The 12,376-nt window shown below is 37.3% G+C and overlaps 1 protein-coding gene across 1 annotated transcript; it reads left to right on the top strand.

Annotated features, from left to right (window-relative positions):
- Positions 1-1,221: 1,221 nt before the first annotated feature.
- On the top strand, positions 1,222-11,572 carry crip1 (cysteine-rich protein 1). Its single transcript, XM_006632565.3, has 5 exons — positions 1,222-1,374; positions 7,447-7,541; positions 8,306-8,363; positions 11,015-11,067; positions 11,332-11,572. The coding sequence occupies exons 1-4, from the start codon at positions 1,335-1,337 to the stop codon at positions 11,053-11,055; spliced, it is 234 nt and encodes a 77-aa protein (XP_006632628.1). The 5' UTR covers positions 1,222-1,334; the 3' UTR covers positions 11,056-11,067; positions 11,332-11,572.
- The last annotated feature ends 804 nt before the right edge of the window (positions 11,573-12,376 follow it).

Below are 12,376 nucleotides of genomic sequence, written 5' to 3'. Positions count from 1 at the left end.
AAACTCCGGAGATGAAAAGATGACACAGGAGCACCTTTGAGCATGAATTGATTGGGCCCAGTCACCCAGGGAGCCCAGGTTACAGTATAACACCTGCTACATAGAACACTTTGGGACCCTGCATATTTTGTTACCTTTCATTATCAAATGAAAACAAAACACAAAGCAGCTAAAATGTTAAGTGAAAGCATATTTCAGAAACTCAGGTGGGGCTTTCCCCAAAGATTTTTTTAACAAATGTTTCAAAAACAGTATTTTTTTTCTTAATACAAATACAGTGTAGTGCCACATTTTCCTGACATTGTGGATACCACCAAAGTGTAGTATTTGCACTACTAAAAAAAGCCCATGTGCAAAGGTGAGACAGGGCATGACCCTGGAAGTCCCCACTAATACATTTTTGCTCAATTCCTTTCTGCTCTACGAGTGCCCAAACCACTTCCTGACAACACCCATTTCCTGATAAGTACGGAATGTCAAATCATAGCTTAAGAAAATAAATCGGTTACCACATACTGTACTACCAAAATAATTATTGTTCTTGAAAACAAAAAAATGTCAAATACATAGAGACAGAAACAAGATCTACAGTCTAGACTGAATACTCGCCACTGTGTTTAATTCACTAATAAGCCATGAAATCGCAAATTTGCAGGACCAGTATATGTATCTAAAAGCGCTGCAGGCTTTTATCCAGAAAAAAAAATAAAATTAAAAAAATGTAATCGTAAATATAATTTGAAAATAGTCTAACCGTTAATTAGTGCACCCCTACTCTTCTGGCAATGTATAATAAGCAATATGACGATACTGTAAGTTTGAACTGGAAGTTGAAACGAATGTCAAAACGATTGTTGTAAGTGTGGGCTACTGTTAAAACTACAGGGAGGGAATAATATTTAAACCCTTTTGATAGCTATTTTACAACATTAATACAGTACATATACAGTACCTATGAAACCACTTGTTGTCAGGTTTCGTTTTAGCTCTGCGCAGCACTTTCATTTCTAAACAGTCGTTAGCACTCAAGTACTGCATCTTCCCTTTCCGCTGTTTGATTGTGACCGGTTCCTATGCTTTGAATGAACAAATTTTGCATTTTTAATATTTTCTGGCTTCGTTTACACAGGGTCGTGTGCAGAAAAAGTTTAAGCCTCTCCCTCTCTTAGCTATTCCCGTGTGCAAACTGTCTTCTTCGCACTATAAATAAGAGGGGACGGATTGATTTTTCTGCATGGTTAAAGCAAGTTAGGCGTGGTTTTCAGGCAGGTACCTTGGCGCTTTTCAAAAGCGGATATTTAACTCATAACAAGACATCAGCAAGTTTTGCAAACATGCCCAAGTGTCCTAAGTGCCAGAAAGAAGTGTATTTTGGTAAGATTTCTTTTTTAATTTTACCGCAGTATTTCTTATGGTGCTTTTTGAACAGTTCACACAAAACTTTTTTTTCTCTTAGTTTATTAGTGTGGCGTGCGGCATACTGTCTGTATAATAAGAATACAGCTGCATTGGTCCAAAAATAACCAAAGCTTCTGTAGCTGCCTTGTTGACATCCTCCTTAAAATGTTAAAAAGTTAGGCTGTAACAAGGTACAGTATGCTTGCTGTGTACATCTAAAGAACTGGTCATACTGTACTTTTTATGATGTTTGTGCTTTATAATGTCAGAGTGTTGTGCGTGAGATAAGTGAAGAAATTAACGGTCTTGTGAGATCTTGTGAAATAGTTTCACAACAGCAGCGCACAAAGCTTTATTGTAAAATGTGCGTTGTGAACGAATATTGGAAAAAAATGTGTATTTATGAAAATCAAATAAGTGAATTTTAGTAAGAATTTATGTTTCTATTAATAATAACTAGATTTGCACGATTTGTTACGGGTTAAATATTTTTTTTTAAAAAACAACACTTAAGGCAAATTGTAAATAAGATGTTCAAATTCTTCCACATTGAATTTTTATAGGCATCACAGTTAATTAATACCAGCAGTAATTCAATTTCAGAGACTTAAAAGCTGTAATAATTCTAATAAAACCCCGCACAATCACAAGAACAATCAAAATCCTAATATTTAATCATCTTAAAAAAAAACGGATCTATCCTTGTCAGCGAGCACCTGATTGTGTGGTTATATACAGTATGTGCAACCTTTCATACTAGATATTGTAAGTGAACAATATCATACAGGCTTAACAATTAACTCATTCACATGACACATAATCAGATATTTTAAGTAAATATGAGCAGTGTTTGGAGTGTCCACACCCAGTTTCGGTGTATTTTCTTGGACAATAGATAAATCGATCATTCCAGAACATCTGGTCAACAGTGTTCCACTGTGTGTTTCTAACTTTGATGGGATTTTCAGCCTTCTGTAGTATGCAGCGGTCTCTGTAGATATTTATATATTGACTAATGCGCTTCTTCAGGCACGGCACGTACCATACAGTATGTTGTATAGACCTTCACCTTCTGCGACGTACAGGCAATCAAGTACATTTCATGTGCATTTACTCCAGAAACTGGACTTTTCATAATTAAAGAACCAGTTTGCAGTTACTTATACTGGTGGTTTGTATCATTTTACCCATATACTGTACATATTTTTCTTATGAGACGGAGGGGCATGATGGACTATAATGTATATGTATATGAATATGTATTCCATATACAGTGTGAACTTGTGCAACACCAAGTTTTTGAAGACATCCCCTGCATGCATCTTACCATTACTTAAATCGGTAAGCTGTACCATTCACTCATGGTACAGCTTACTAATTTACATCGATCTTGTATGTATAACATTTAAGTCATCAATATTGTCATCAATTAATGTGTCTTTTTTTGTGGCACGTTTCCAAAACTTCATACAAACTAAAATACCCAAACCACAAATTTCATGCATTTTAATTCAATTATGTGCTCTACGGTGCAATACATCTGCTACACAAATATGGGGATCACTGTTTTTACATTTTATTCTGAAAAAAATGGTTTTGCAAATAAACAGTACAGTTATTTTTCATATTCAGGCCCTCAAGAAATATACTTTTCTTATTGTTTTTCTAATATAACACTCAAAGTATTCAGAGTGCTTGAGGTTAAAATGAAGACATTAAATTCACCATCATGCACTCAAAACTAGGGAGTGGGTATTACCTTTCTTTTCATCTTGTGTGGATTTGCAAAGTATAATCTGTTGGCATAACAAATAACATAACATTACCAATATATGCTGAAAATCCCTAAGACTTATTCAGCTTTGGAAATTATGGAATTTTTTTTCCGTTAGGTGAAGTAGAGTCCCTGTGTTTCCGCCATATACTGTAACAGCTAAAAACATTGCCAGCGAGAGACAATTTTGTTCCAGCACATAGAAAGACTCCTGTTCACCAAGTGTGATATGAAAATGGAATTCAAATGCTCTCGAGATTGAGGTGCTTTGTTTCTCTGCTGGAAACGCCCTGGGGAACGTACTGTGTGCTTCAGTGAAATTACTTGTACACATGAGAACTGCTATTAAGCCAGAAACATCTTGCTTTCAAATCAGTGTTCACAAACAAAAAAGGAAATGCTATTTACGCTTAGTTTTTTTTCCAAATGTATTTTCATAAACACACGAACATTGGTAAGGAAGGCTCTAATAAGCAGATGCAGAAATGGTAGCGCACAGTTCCAAAATGTGAAAGGATTTTGTTATCCATGGAACTTTCTTGTGTGAGAAAAAAACTGACCTTTCAAAGCATAGTAACACAAGATCTCTGAATTGGTGGTTAAATGATGGATTTTGTTTAAATTCTTCCAGATTTGGAACATCTACAAAGGCTGTCAATTAAGAGAAAAGAAAAAACTCAAATTCACTTTGATTGCAATGTTAGATGGCCTCAAATTGTTTTGACATTTGGGCATAAAACCAGAGGCATAAAGCTGAGGTTTGCTAAATACATGTCTTAAATATATTTTGTGTGCTGTGCCCACAGACTGATGATGAAAAGTTACTAACAGTGTTTATAGTACAGGTCTGACAGCTAGGAATTTCAGACATTTTTCTTTATTTGATACAAAGATTAGTTGTTTTAATTACGCATTGATGCATATGCAAAGCAGGTTGCATGTTGGACCTTTAAAATAAATCCTGATTCTGTTATTGTCAAACAGTATTGTGTTGTCTTTAAAACAAGAGTACTGCCACTGAAATCTTCCAGAAGTGAGCCAAAAATATTTTGAAAGAATTCATAAGCAAAATATAAGTGATTTTTCTGGTTTGTACATTAGGCCTTGGCTAGGACTAATCTGACAGAACTTTTAATGGCTTCTGAAGTCTTTCTATCTAGCAATGTGAACAAATGCTCTCGTGTCTTTTCACTTTATTTTGTCCCTGCAAAGCACCTAAACTCACTCTTTTCCTTAATTAATTTATTTAAGTAAACAATTAAAAAGTACTTTGTAAGGAAGCATAATTAAGATTGTGCAAGTCACAATATAACATGAAATCAAATGGCCTTATACTCAACATGAAGAACTCGGAGCTCAGAAATAACTTTTGTGAGGTAAAATGCAGCACATGTCTGCTGATAACATTAGCTTCCCCTGTTGTCTTCTGGAGCCTGTCCAGCCTGGGAGTGAATGAATGGTTCACCATTTGGTTTTGATCGATTGTGGTTTTTTGGAAGGATCCGTAATATGCATCACTGGGGATGCCACTATCATCTGCGTAACAGATACATTTCTGTGGTGAATGAATTTAGTGTCTTTACACTGTCCTGCTGTACGGTACTTCTGCTACACTTCCGAGTTGTAATTTCTCATGCCCGACTGTAACTTTAAGGATGATGCCCATGCTCACCTCTTGGGACCATTCATCTTTTGACACTGCAGCCTCCACAGCAATTTCATATAGAACAAATAGTACCAACTGTTGGGGTGGCTTTCATTCAATGACACCACAGCCAGTCATAGGGCTCAAACATTGTATTTGAAATTTGCCTCAAGAGTATTGCCCTTAAAGGATTATATCTTGCACAGAGTGGGAGGTACTCATAACCCTTGCTTAGAGCAAGAGATACCCTATGTAAATGGATTAACTTTCCAGTGTCTTCAGGTTTTCTTCCCAACTGGATTTCATTATTTTAGCTCTTAAATTGCTTTTATTTTCAAAACTGATTCAGTTTTTAAACTGTGAAACAAGTTATCGCTTATTCACTTCTCTCATTCAGGTTTGTTTCATTGACTTGGTTTAATCAAACTAGTGGGCTCATGCAGCATCACGAATACTGATTATAAGAAGGTTTTGGCACTGTCAAACCCACCTAAAGCAGAACAAACATTTTAAACTGAGCTGAAACAGTTTGGCTCATATTTCTCAGAAATTAAACTCATAATGGAGATTTGTGTCCTGAGTGCAGAACATTTTAAGAAAACACTAACAATTGATGCAGTTAAGAGTTTAATAAGCTTAACTGTTTGAGAATGGAAACCAGAAGACACAGGAGTGTCTGTGCTTTCAATAAATACATAAATTCCTCTCCAGCCCAATAAGCTGTACTGTAGCATAATGGGTTAGTATCAAGGATTTTTAGGTGGAGCTGAAGGAGACATGCTTCAGGAATTTGCTTTTATATTTTTCAGTTCATTGTGTGTTAAGGTTGATATCCACCCTGCTGTAAAAGAGGGCAGTAGATCTTGTTGGGACACGGGGGGGGGTTGAAATGATTACTTCAGAATGGGCTGTTCCTGACTATAATGGACTGTAGACTACTCCACCCATTGTGTTTCTTTGGGATCTTGGTATAAATCTGACTAAGGGAGATGAGCAACCGCCCAAGGCAAAATCCAATGCAATTTCAAGATCTATAAACACAAAACACACCCTGCTGTGCCCCAGGATGTGCTTATCTAAACACAATGGCGATAGTGGCCAGATCCACAATGAGACATGGGCTGCTGCTCCATGTTGTGTCCAGTAATACTACCCTGTTTTGATCCAAAAGCTCTGACCTTTCTGACTTGTCATGTTAATAAATCGCATTTTTTAAATTGAATTTTATTTAAAAATGGGCAGGAGAGGAGTTTCCTCTTACAGATTTTTTTTCTATTTGTTTACCAATTCTGAACACCAAACCAAACACAGTTAAGTAGATAAATCTCATGGATACAGTATGAAATCAGTGGCAGCAGTTTTCTTTTCGATGAAAAACTCTAAAGAAATTGCCAGGACTTTATCGCAGCTTGAGATAATTCACGCTTGTAATGCTGATAATGATAACCATGATAAAGGGATCCAATCTTATCACTGAATGTTTGAAATTATTTTGGCACAAGACAAATTTCACCCAAGACAAATTTCATACAAATGCGGAGTGCAGTAGATTAACGTTTTTTTTATTAGGCTTTGACATGGAAATAATTCCTTAGGGAGAGTGTGTCTTCCAAGAACCACGTTGCTGAGAACTCTGTCCTTGCTAATTGCTTTGCTAAAGGACCCAAAAAAATTGCATTAGATTCTGAAGAGGGAAAGCCACCCTTTCCACCAGCCATAGGTCTGATCAGGCTCTTGAGAATAGTTTATATGCTGTGAAATCTAATGATAGATCAATGCATTGTCTCTCACCATGGTTTTCCCTAATCATACGCAAGTCCTACAGAAGAACAATATATCTTTATTGCAGGAAACAAAGTGCACAGATACCAAACCTAGTACTGGAGTTTGTCATACAATATCACAGACAAACCTCTGCCTCTATGTACATGACTTCTGATATATGCCATGAAGATAGGATGGTTTTGTGGTATACAGTACCAAGGGGCAGGATGCTATAACAGAACCTTTGAACTGGCGAGTCTCTGGGAGACAGACACACAAATTGAGCCATAAGGTTGAAAAGATAGTGCTCCTTTTGCTTTACAGTGTGGGAAATAACAGAAACCCCCCCTCATAAAAACACAGAGAAACAAAAACCTAACTCTATCCAAACTCCTACTGCATAAAAATAGCCAGGTAGGTAAACTACATACTGGCTTCATAATCATACTCATGATTATAATTCGATACTCATGTTTCAACCTGGGTCTATTCTCCAGTCACCTTATTGGTCCTTTCTCCTCAGTGCTGTACATAACAGAGACTCTGCTATCTTACTAGCCAGCAGTGGTCAACAGGAGATACTGACTGAGAATTGAAGACTCTGCTTCCTGGTTTTTAAATGTCACCTGACCAGTAGTCTTTTTCTCCAATTGGTCAGCTGACAGAGGATGGCAGGTCATTCCCTATTAGTCTCTGAGGAACATAGTTCACACAAGAATCTCCCTTTTCTCCACCTGCAATAGACATTTTTTCTTTATGCAGCTTGGTGTCAAAGATTATGAAAGCTCAGATAAGCAAAATGCTATTGGTGAGGATTGTACAGTGTATAATATTTAATTTTCATCTGTGTGTTGGACCTTTGCAGCTGAGAGAGTGACATCCCTTGGCAAAGACTGGCACAGACCCTGTCTGAAATGTGAGAAATGTAACAAGACCTTGTCTCCAGGCTCTCATGCAGAGGTAGGTCCTACTGGTAGGAGCCTATAGTTTCAGGTAATGACAAAATGGCAAAAATATCATTAATATGCTCACCATTCAAAACTAAATTTCATGCAAAATTGATCTAAGAACTACCTAAGCTAAGATGATCTAAGATCTTCTCTGTAAATAGCACAGACTTTAAACGAGCTATCTAATTTAAGTGCAATGTAAGCAAGACCTGCTCCTGAGCGATTCTACAGAACTGTCTTCTCTTCTGATAGTTTCCCTAGCTGAGGTGCTTCAGTCTAGCTGTCCTTTTACACACAGACCAATGAGCTGATAATTACAGGATAGTCAAATGGATGAAAGCACAAAATGATTACTTTTTCAGAAGCAGAAAACTGCTTGAAGTGGGTATCTTTTCACAACTCCCAACTAAGCTGTAAACCAGAAAGTTTTTAGGAAGACTCCTTCATTTCACTAAGATTCACCTAAGATGTCTCCTATACCATGGGTGAGATTTTATACTTGATCAAAATAATATCTGAGCTTAATATAATGCCTAGGTTTTCAAACCGCCTGCAACCAATTATGAAAAGATGTCACAGAGACAGAAATCTCTTTCTTACTTTTTTTTAATTGTGGAATTCTTTAGGAAATGGCTTTATGGAGTTTTTGAATCATTAATCCACTAGCAACCTAACATGCAAGAATGGTTTGAATGGCCTCCTCTCATTTCTGTGATACCTTTCATAATGTACAGGTCATTAATGGCTTTTTTTCTCTTTAAATCTTGTTTCCAGCATGAGGGGAAGCCCTACTGTAATGCTCCCTGTTACTCGGCACTCTTTGGGCCAAAAGGTATGTGGCTTTATTTCTTTTAAATAATTAATGCTAACTAATATAGGGGCACAATCAGATGAGGGAATTCAAGAAAGGATCTACCTCTTTAACCTTAAAAAGACATCATAAAGCATAATAATCAAAAGGTGTGCAAAAAGACAGTAGGTGAAAATAGACAGGTTATTGTATTTTGTCGATGTGCTATTGTGAATAGCCATTTCACTTAATCATGGCAATTGCAAATTATTTGCACAACAGTTGCAAATAATTTGTTAATGATACACCATGAGGAAATCAAGAACAAAATAGAAGCACTGATCACATCCCTCTGCCAGAAAAAAACCCAGAACAAATCCATATTTACGTGAAAATGTCTGCTGACACCTACGCTCCCATCAGGATATAACTGAGGCGTTTTACGGAGGCAGCAAGTATGCAAGTCATGTGCTAGAAGTACAGTGTGGGTAGATTAAACAGGAATCAATGGCTTGGAAAAAAGGAACAAAAACAGATAATCTTTTAATCCAGAATTTTGGAGACCACGCCAGTGGATGCAGGAGAAGATAAATTGAGAGAGATGTTTCTGTAAAGTCACCTTAGACAAAATACCCTTAAAAAGGATCCTGCTTTTTTTCTGTCCTATCAGAAGTCCTTTTCACTTCCCATCTTGTGAAAGTCTGAGATTGCAACAGGTGATTCTCCAGTGATAATGATGTCTTTCATTACCCTCTTTTCCCTGGGTGGGCTATTGTCAGCCTGGATTATCCATGCAATGCCCTGTGACTTGCTGGGCACCTCTGATCTTGCAGTGCTCCCAGTGAGAGCTGCTTCAGTCTTCTAGTTGGTGCAAACTGTCCTTTTGGCATTAGAAGGCTTGTAGCATGAAAAATAGCAGAGGATCTAACAATTACGCATTTCAATGCAATATTGTCTTTCCCACTTGATGGTATAGGGATTGTAGCACTGCTGCTTCATTTGATCTGAAAACCCAAATCCAGATGCCATGATGAGAAAAAGTCAAGATTAAACAGTCTATGTGTTGGATATACGGAGTGGAATGGAAATTGCTGAGCCCAATTCGGAAGGATACCCCAGAAACCAGTTGTGCTACAGTATGATCCACGTCAAGGATTCTTACAAGTTCTGCTTTTATTGCTGATATTCCTCATTTATGCTTTGTCCTTTGAAAGCAGATCCTAATAGATGGAGAAAAATAAAATCCAAAAAGAATCATGCTGTCATCAGTTCTCTAAAGCGAAAAACTGCTTATAGCTAAGAGATCTCGCGCATACATATAAAATATTTTCTCTGCCAACAAGCACTGTATTGGACGGCACAATTTTTAACATTATGCTTGTAAAATGAAAAAAGTATAAATAAGATGCGGGGGTCTCCAACTATATTTCTGGGGACCCACACACCTGCTGGTTCTTTTTCCATTTGACCTCCTTGTTAGCTAATTAAACCCTTATTATAAGCCTTTAATAACAGGATTCATTGTTAAATGAACTCTAATTGTTTTCAGTTCCAATTCACATTGGAGGCTGCCTTTTTAGCATAGCATCTCCTAAGTAACCCCAACGTCTGAGTGGAAAACAAAGACTTTTGAAGCTTTCACGTCATCTAACCTGTTAATTGAGTTAATGTTTCAGTTAAGTAAAGAGCTCATCTGGAAAGAAACTGGGTCCCCAGGACCAGACTGATAGCCCCTGGTCTACAGCATGCTGAGTGACCTGATCAGGGTATTTTAGCTATATGTATTGAAGATACAGTGGCAATATTCACCACTTTAACAATGACATTCACGTATGAGATAAATTACTAATAGATGCCATTGAAGTGGGAATTAAACAGTATGTTTGAGCTATGGAGGCAAGGCAGTGTGATTCCAGGTTACTCTCTGTAAGGTCAGAGATAGAGAGTCCATTCTTTTCCTGGTACCTTTCCAATAAAATGTGATGTTAGTGCGTTACAATTTAGTCATCCTTATTATTTTTTTCCACATCTCCACAATGCCACTGTGGGATTACTGGGACAGGTGATAAACTAAAAATACACCACTGGCCCACACTTCCTGATTCCTTATCTAATACCGTCTGATCCTGGTTATCACGCAACACTGTCTCGGCTGGCTGTTGCTAGGAGATGTAACAGAAGGATACCAAGTCAATTAGGATAACAATAAAAATATCTGGAAAATTGAATTCTGAATTTAAAGATAGCAGGTGTCCATCACACATCTGAATGTGAGACCAAAAGATGTCATACAAACCCTACAGTATATGTGAAACAGATCATAACAAGCCATCTGTCAGATTAAGGAACTTCTCCTAAAGCACAATTCATGTAGAGTAGGTATTTAGTGATGTGTGTAGGAACTTGTTAGGCATTTAATATGTCATTTATAAGTTAGTGATGCATGCGTAGGAATGCACTGACATATGACTGATGGTATCATGTAAACATTGCAAAGTCTAGTTAATATCACAGAACTCTGTCACCCTCTCTTTTCTGAAGAATGCAGATCTGAAGTTTCCACTGTTACGTCACCTTGTTAAAAAAGTGTTCTATTGTACAGCTTAGTCATTGAGTGTTTCAAAGGGTTTTGGAATTCACCAGTTCACCTGCTCGCTGACTACAAATACAAACTCTTCTCCCTTCCTTTTCAGGATTCGGACGCGGAGGCACTGAAAGCCATACATTCAAATAGACCACAACGCAGGTAAACGCTGTGCAGTGATTGTCTGAGATACAGCTTTAGTTCCTGCTGCTGTGCAAGTATACTCATGTGTTTAACAGCGAAGATGACCTGAGGTTCTGAAGTTGTGGAGGTTACTACAACTGATGAGATATCTGCGCAGCGTTTTCTTGGTTTTATTTTAATCAAATACAGGAATAAAGGCAGGATGAATGGGACTGATTTACTGAAAGTTGTGAAGAGGTGTCTGCCTTCTTTTAACATTTAAAAATGTTGCTTTTCTTTCAGGCTGTCTGCAGGAGTTAAAATTCAGAAGGTGGAAAGAAGGCAACTTTCAGCAAACCTTTATTTTTAAATCCTTATACATACTGGGCCTTTTAATCTAATTTTGCGAAATCTGCATTCCTTACAAAGATGTAGGACTTGCAATATTCCGTCCGCATTGTTCTGATCACTGACAACTGGAATGAAGTGTTTGCAGTTAAGTTGAATTGTTCTCTTTTCTAAATAAAATGGGTTTGCATTGTTACGACATTGGTATTCTTTGTTTTAATTCTTGAAATTGAAATCTTAAAGGAAAGGAAGATACAAATTGCCAGAAGACAGTGTTGAGCATTCAAGTGCATGGAGATGCCTCATATCTTCGGGGGGGGATCCCCTTGCTCACTTTAAATCTTTCAAGATTGTCCTACAAGACTTGAATGGTCACACTAGAGAAAAACGGTTTCTTGTACATGTTCACTAACAGCAATTTACTACCCTTGTTTAATGGAAACCGGTCTTCACGAATAAATAAAATCAGTTGACCAAATCAGTGTTTTTTTTGCGACACATGGTGTATGAAGTAGAAAAAAAATGAATAATTAATCATCAGTGGGTGTGAAAAAATAACACAATAGCCATACAGGTGCTCCTGATACAGTATGTACAAAAGTATAAAACAATACTGTAGTAAAACAGCTCCTAAATGCAATGCCTTTTCTAATGATATCCATGTCAGAACTGTCTTCAATCTGAGGGAGCCAGAAAATGTCAAATCTTTGGCATAAACCAAGAACAATAACTACAGTAACGTTCTGGAGGCCAAACACCTATAGTATGTAATGAATTTCCCAGGTTTGGGATAATAATGGTCTTCTAATCTGTTTCTGTAACATAAAAGTATTAGAACCTGTAGGAGAGGAAGCCATTTGTTCCATCTAGCCAGTTAGGGAGTCAGTGACTAATTGAACCCAGGATCTCATCCAGCCATTCCTTGAAAAACTCTAGGGCATTGGCTTTCACAACATGGCTGTGTGTGAAACTGGTAATGTAACATTCCTGCTTTGTCTTC

Source organism: Lepisosteus oculatus, chromosome 8, assembly GCF_040954835.1.
Source record: "Lepisosteus oculatus isolate fLepOcu1 chromosome 8, fLepOcu1.hap2, whole genome shotgun sequence".
Taxonomy (NCBI): domain Eukaryota; kingdom Metazoa; phylum Chordata; class Actinopteri; order Semionotiformes; family Lepisosteidae; genus Lepisosteus; species Lepisosteus oculatus.
Note: the sequence above shows the minus strand (reverse complement) of the source record. Positions and strands in the feature narration are given on the sequence as shown.

Coding starts and splice junctions, on each gene's coding strand:
- crip1 (XM_006632565.3), top strand. CDS start 1,335: ATGCCCAAGTGTCCTAAGTGCCAGAAAGAAGTGTATTTTG. Junction 1,375..7,446: donor CCAGAAAGAAGTGTATTTTG/GTAAGATTTCTT, acceptor GGACCTTTGCAG/CTGAGAGAGTGACATCCCTT. Junction 7,542..8,305: donor CTCCAGGCTCTCATGCAGAG/GTAGGTCCTACT, acceptor TCTTGTTTCCAG/CATGAGGGGAAGCCCTACTG.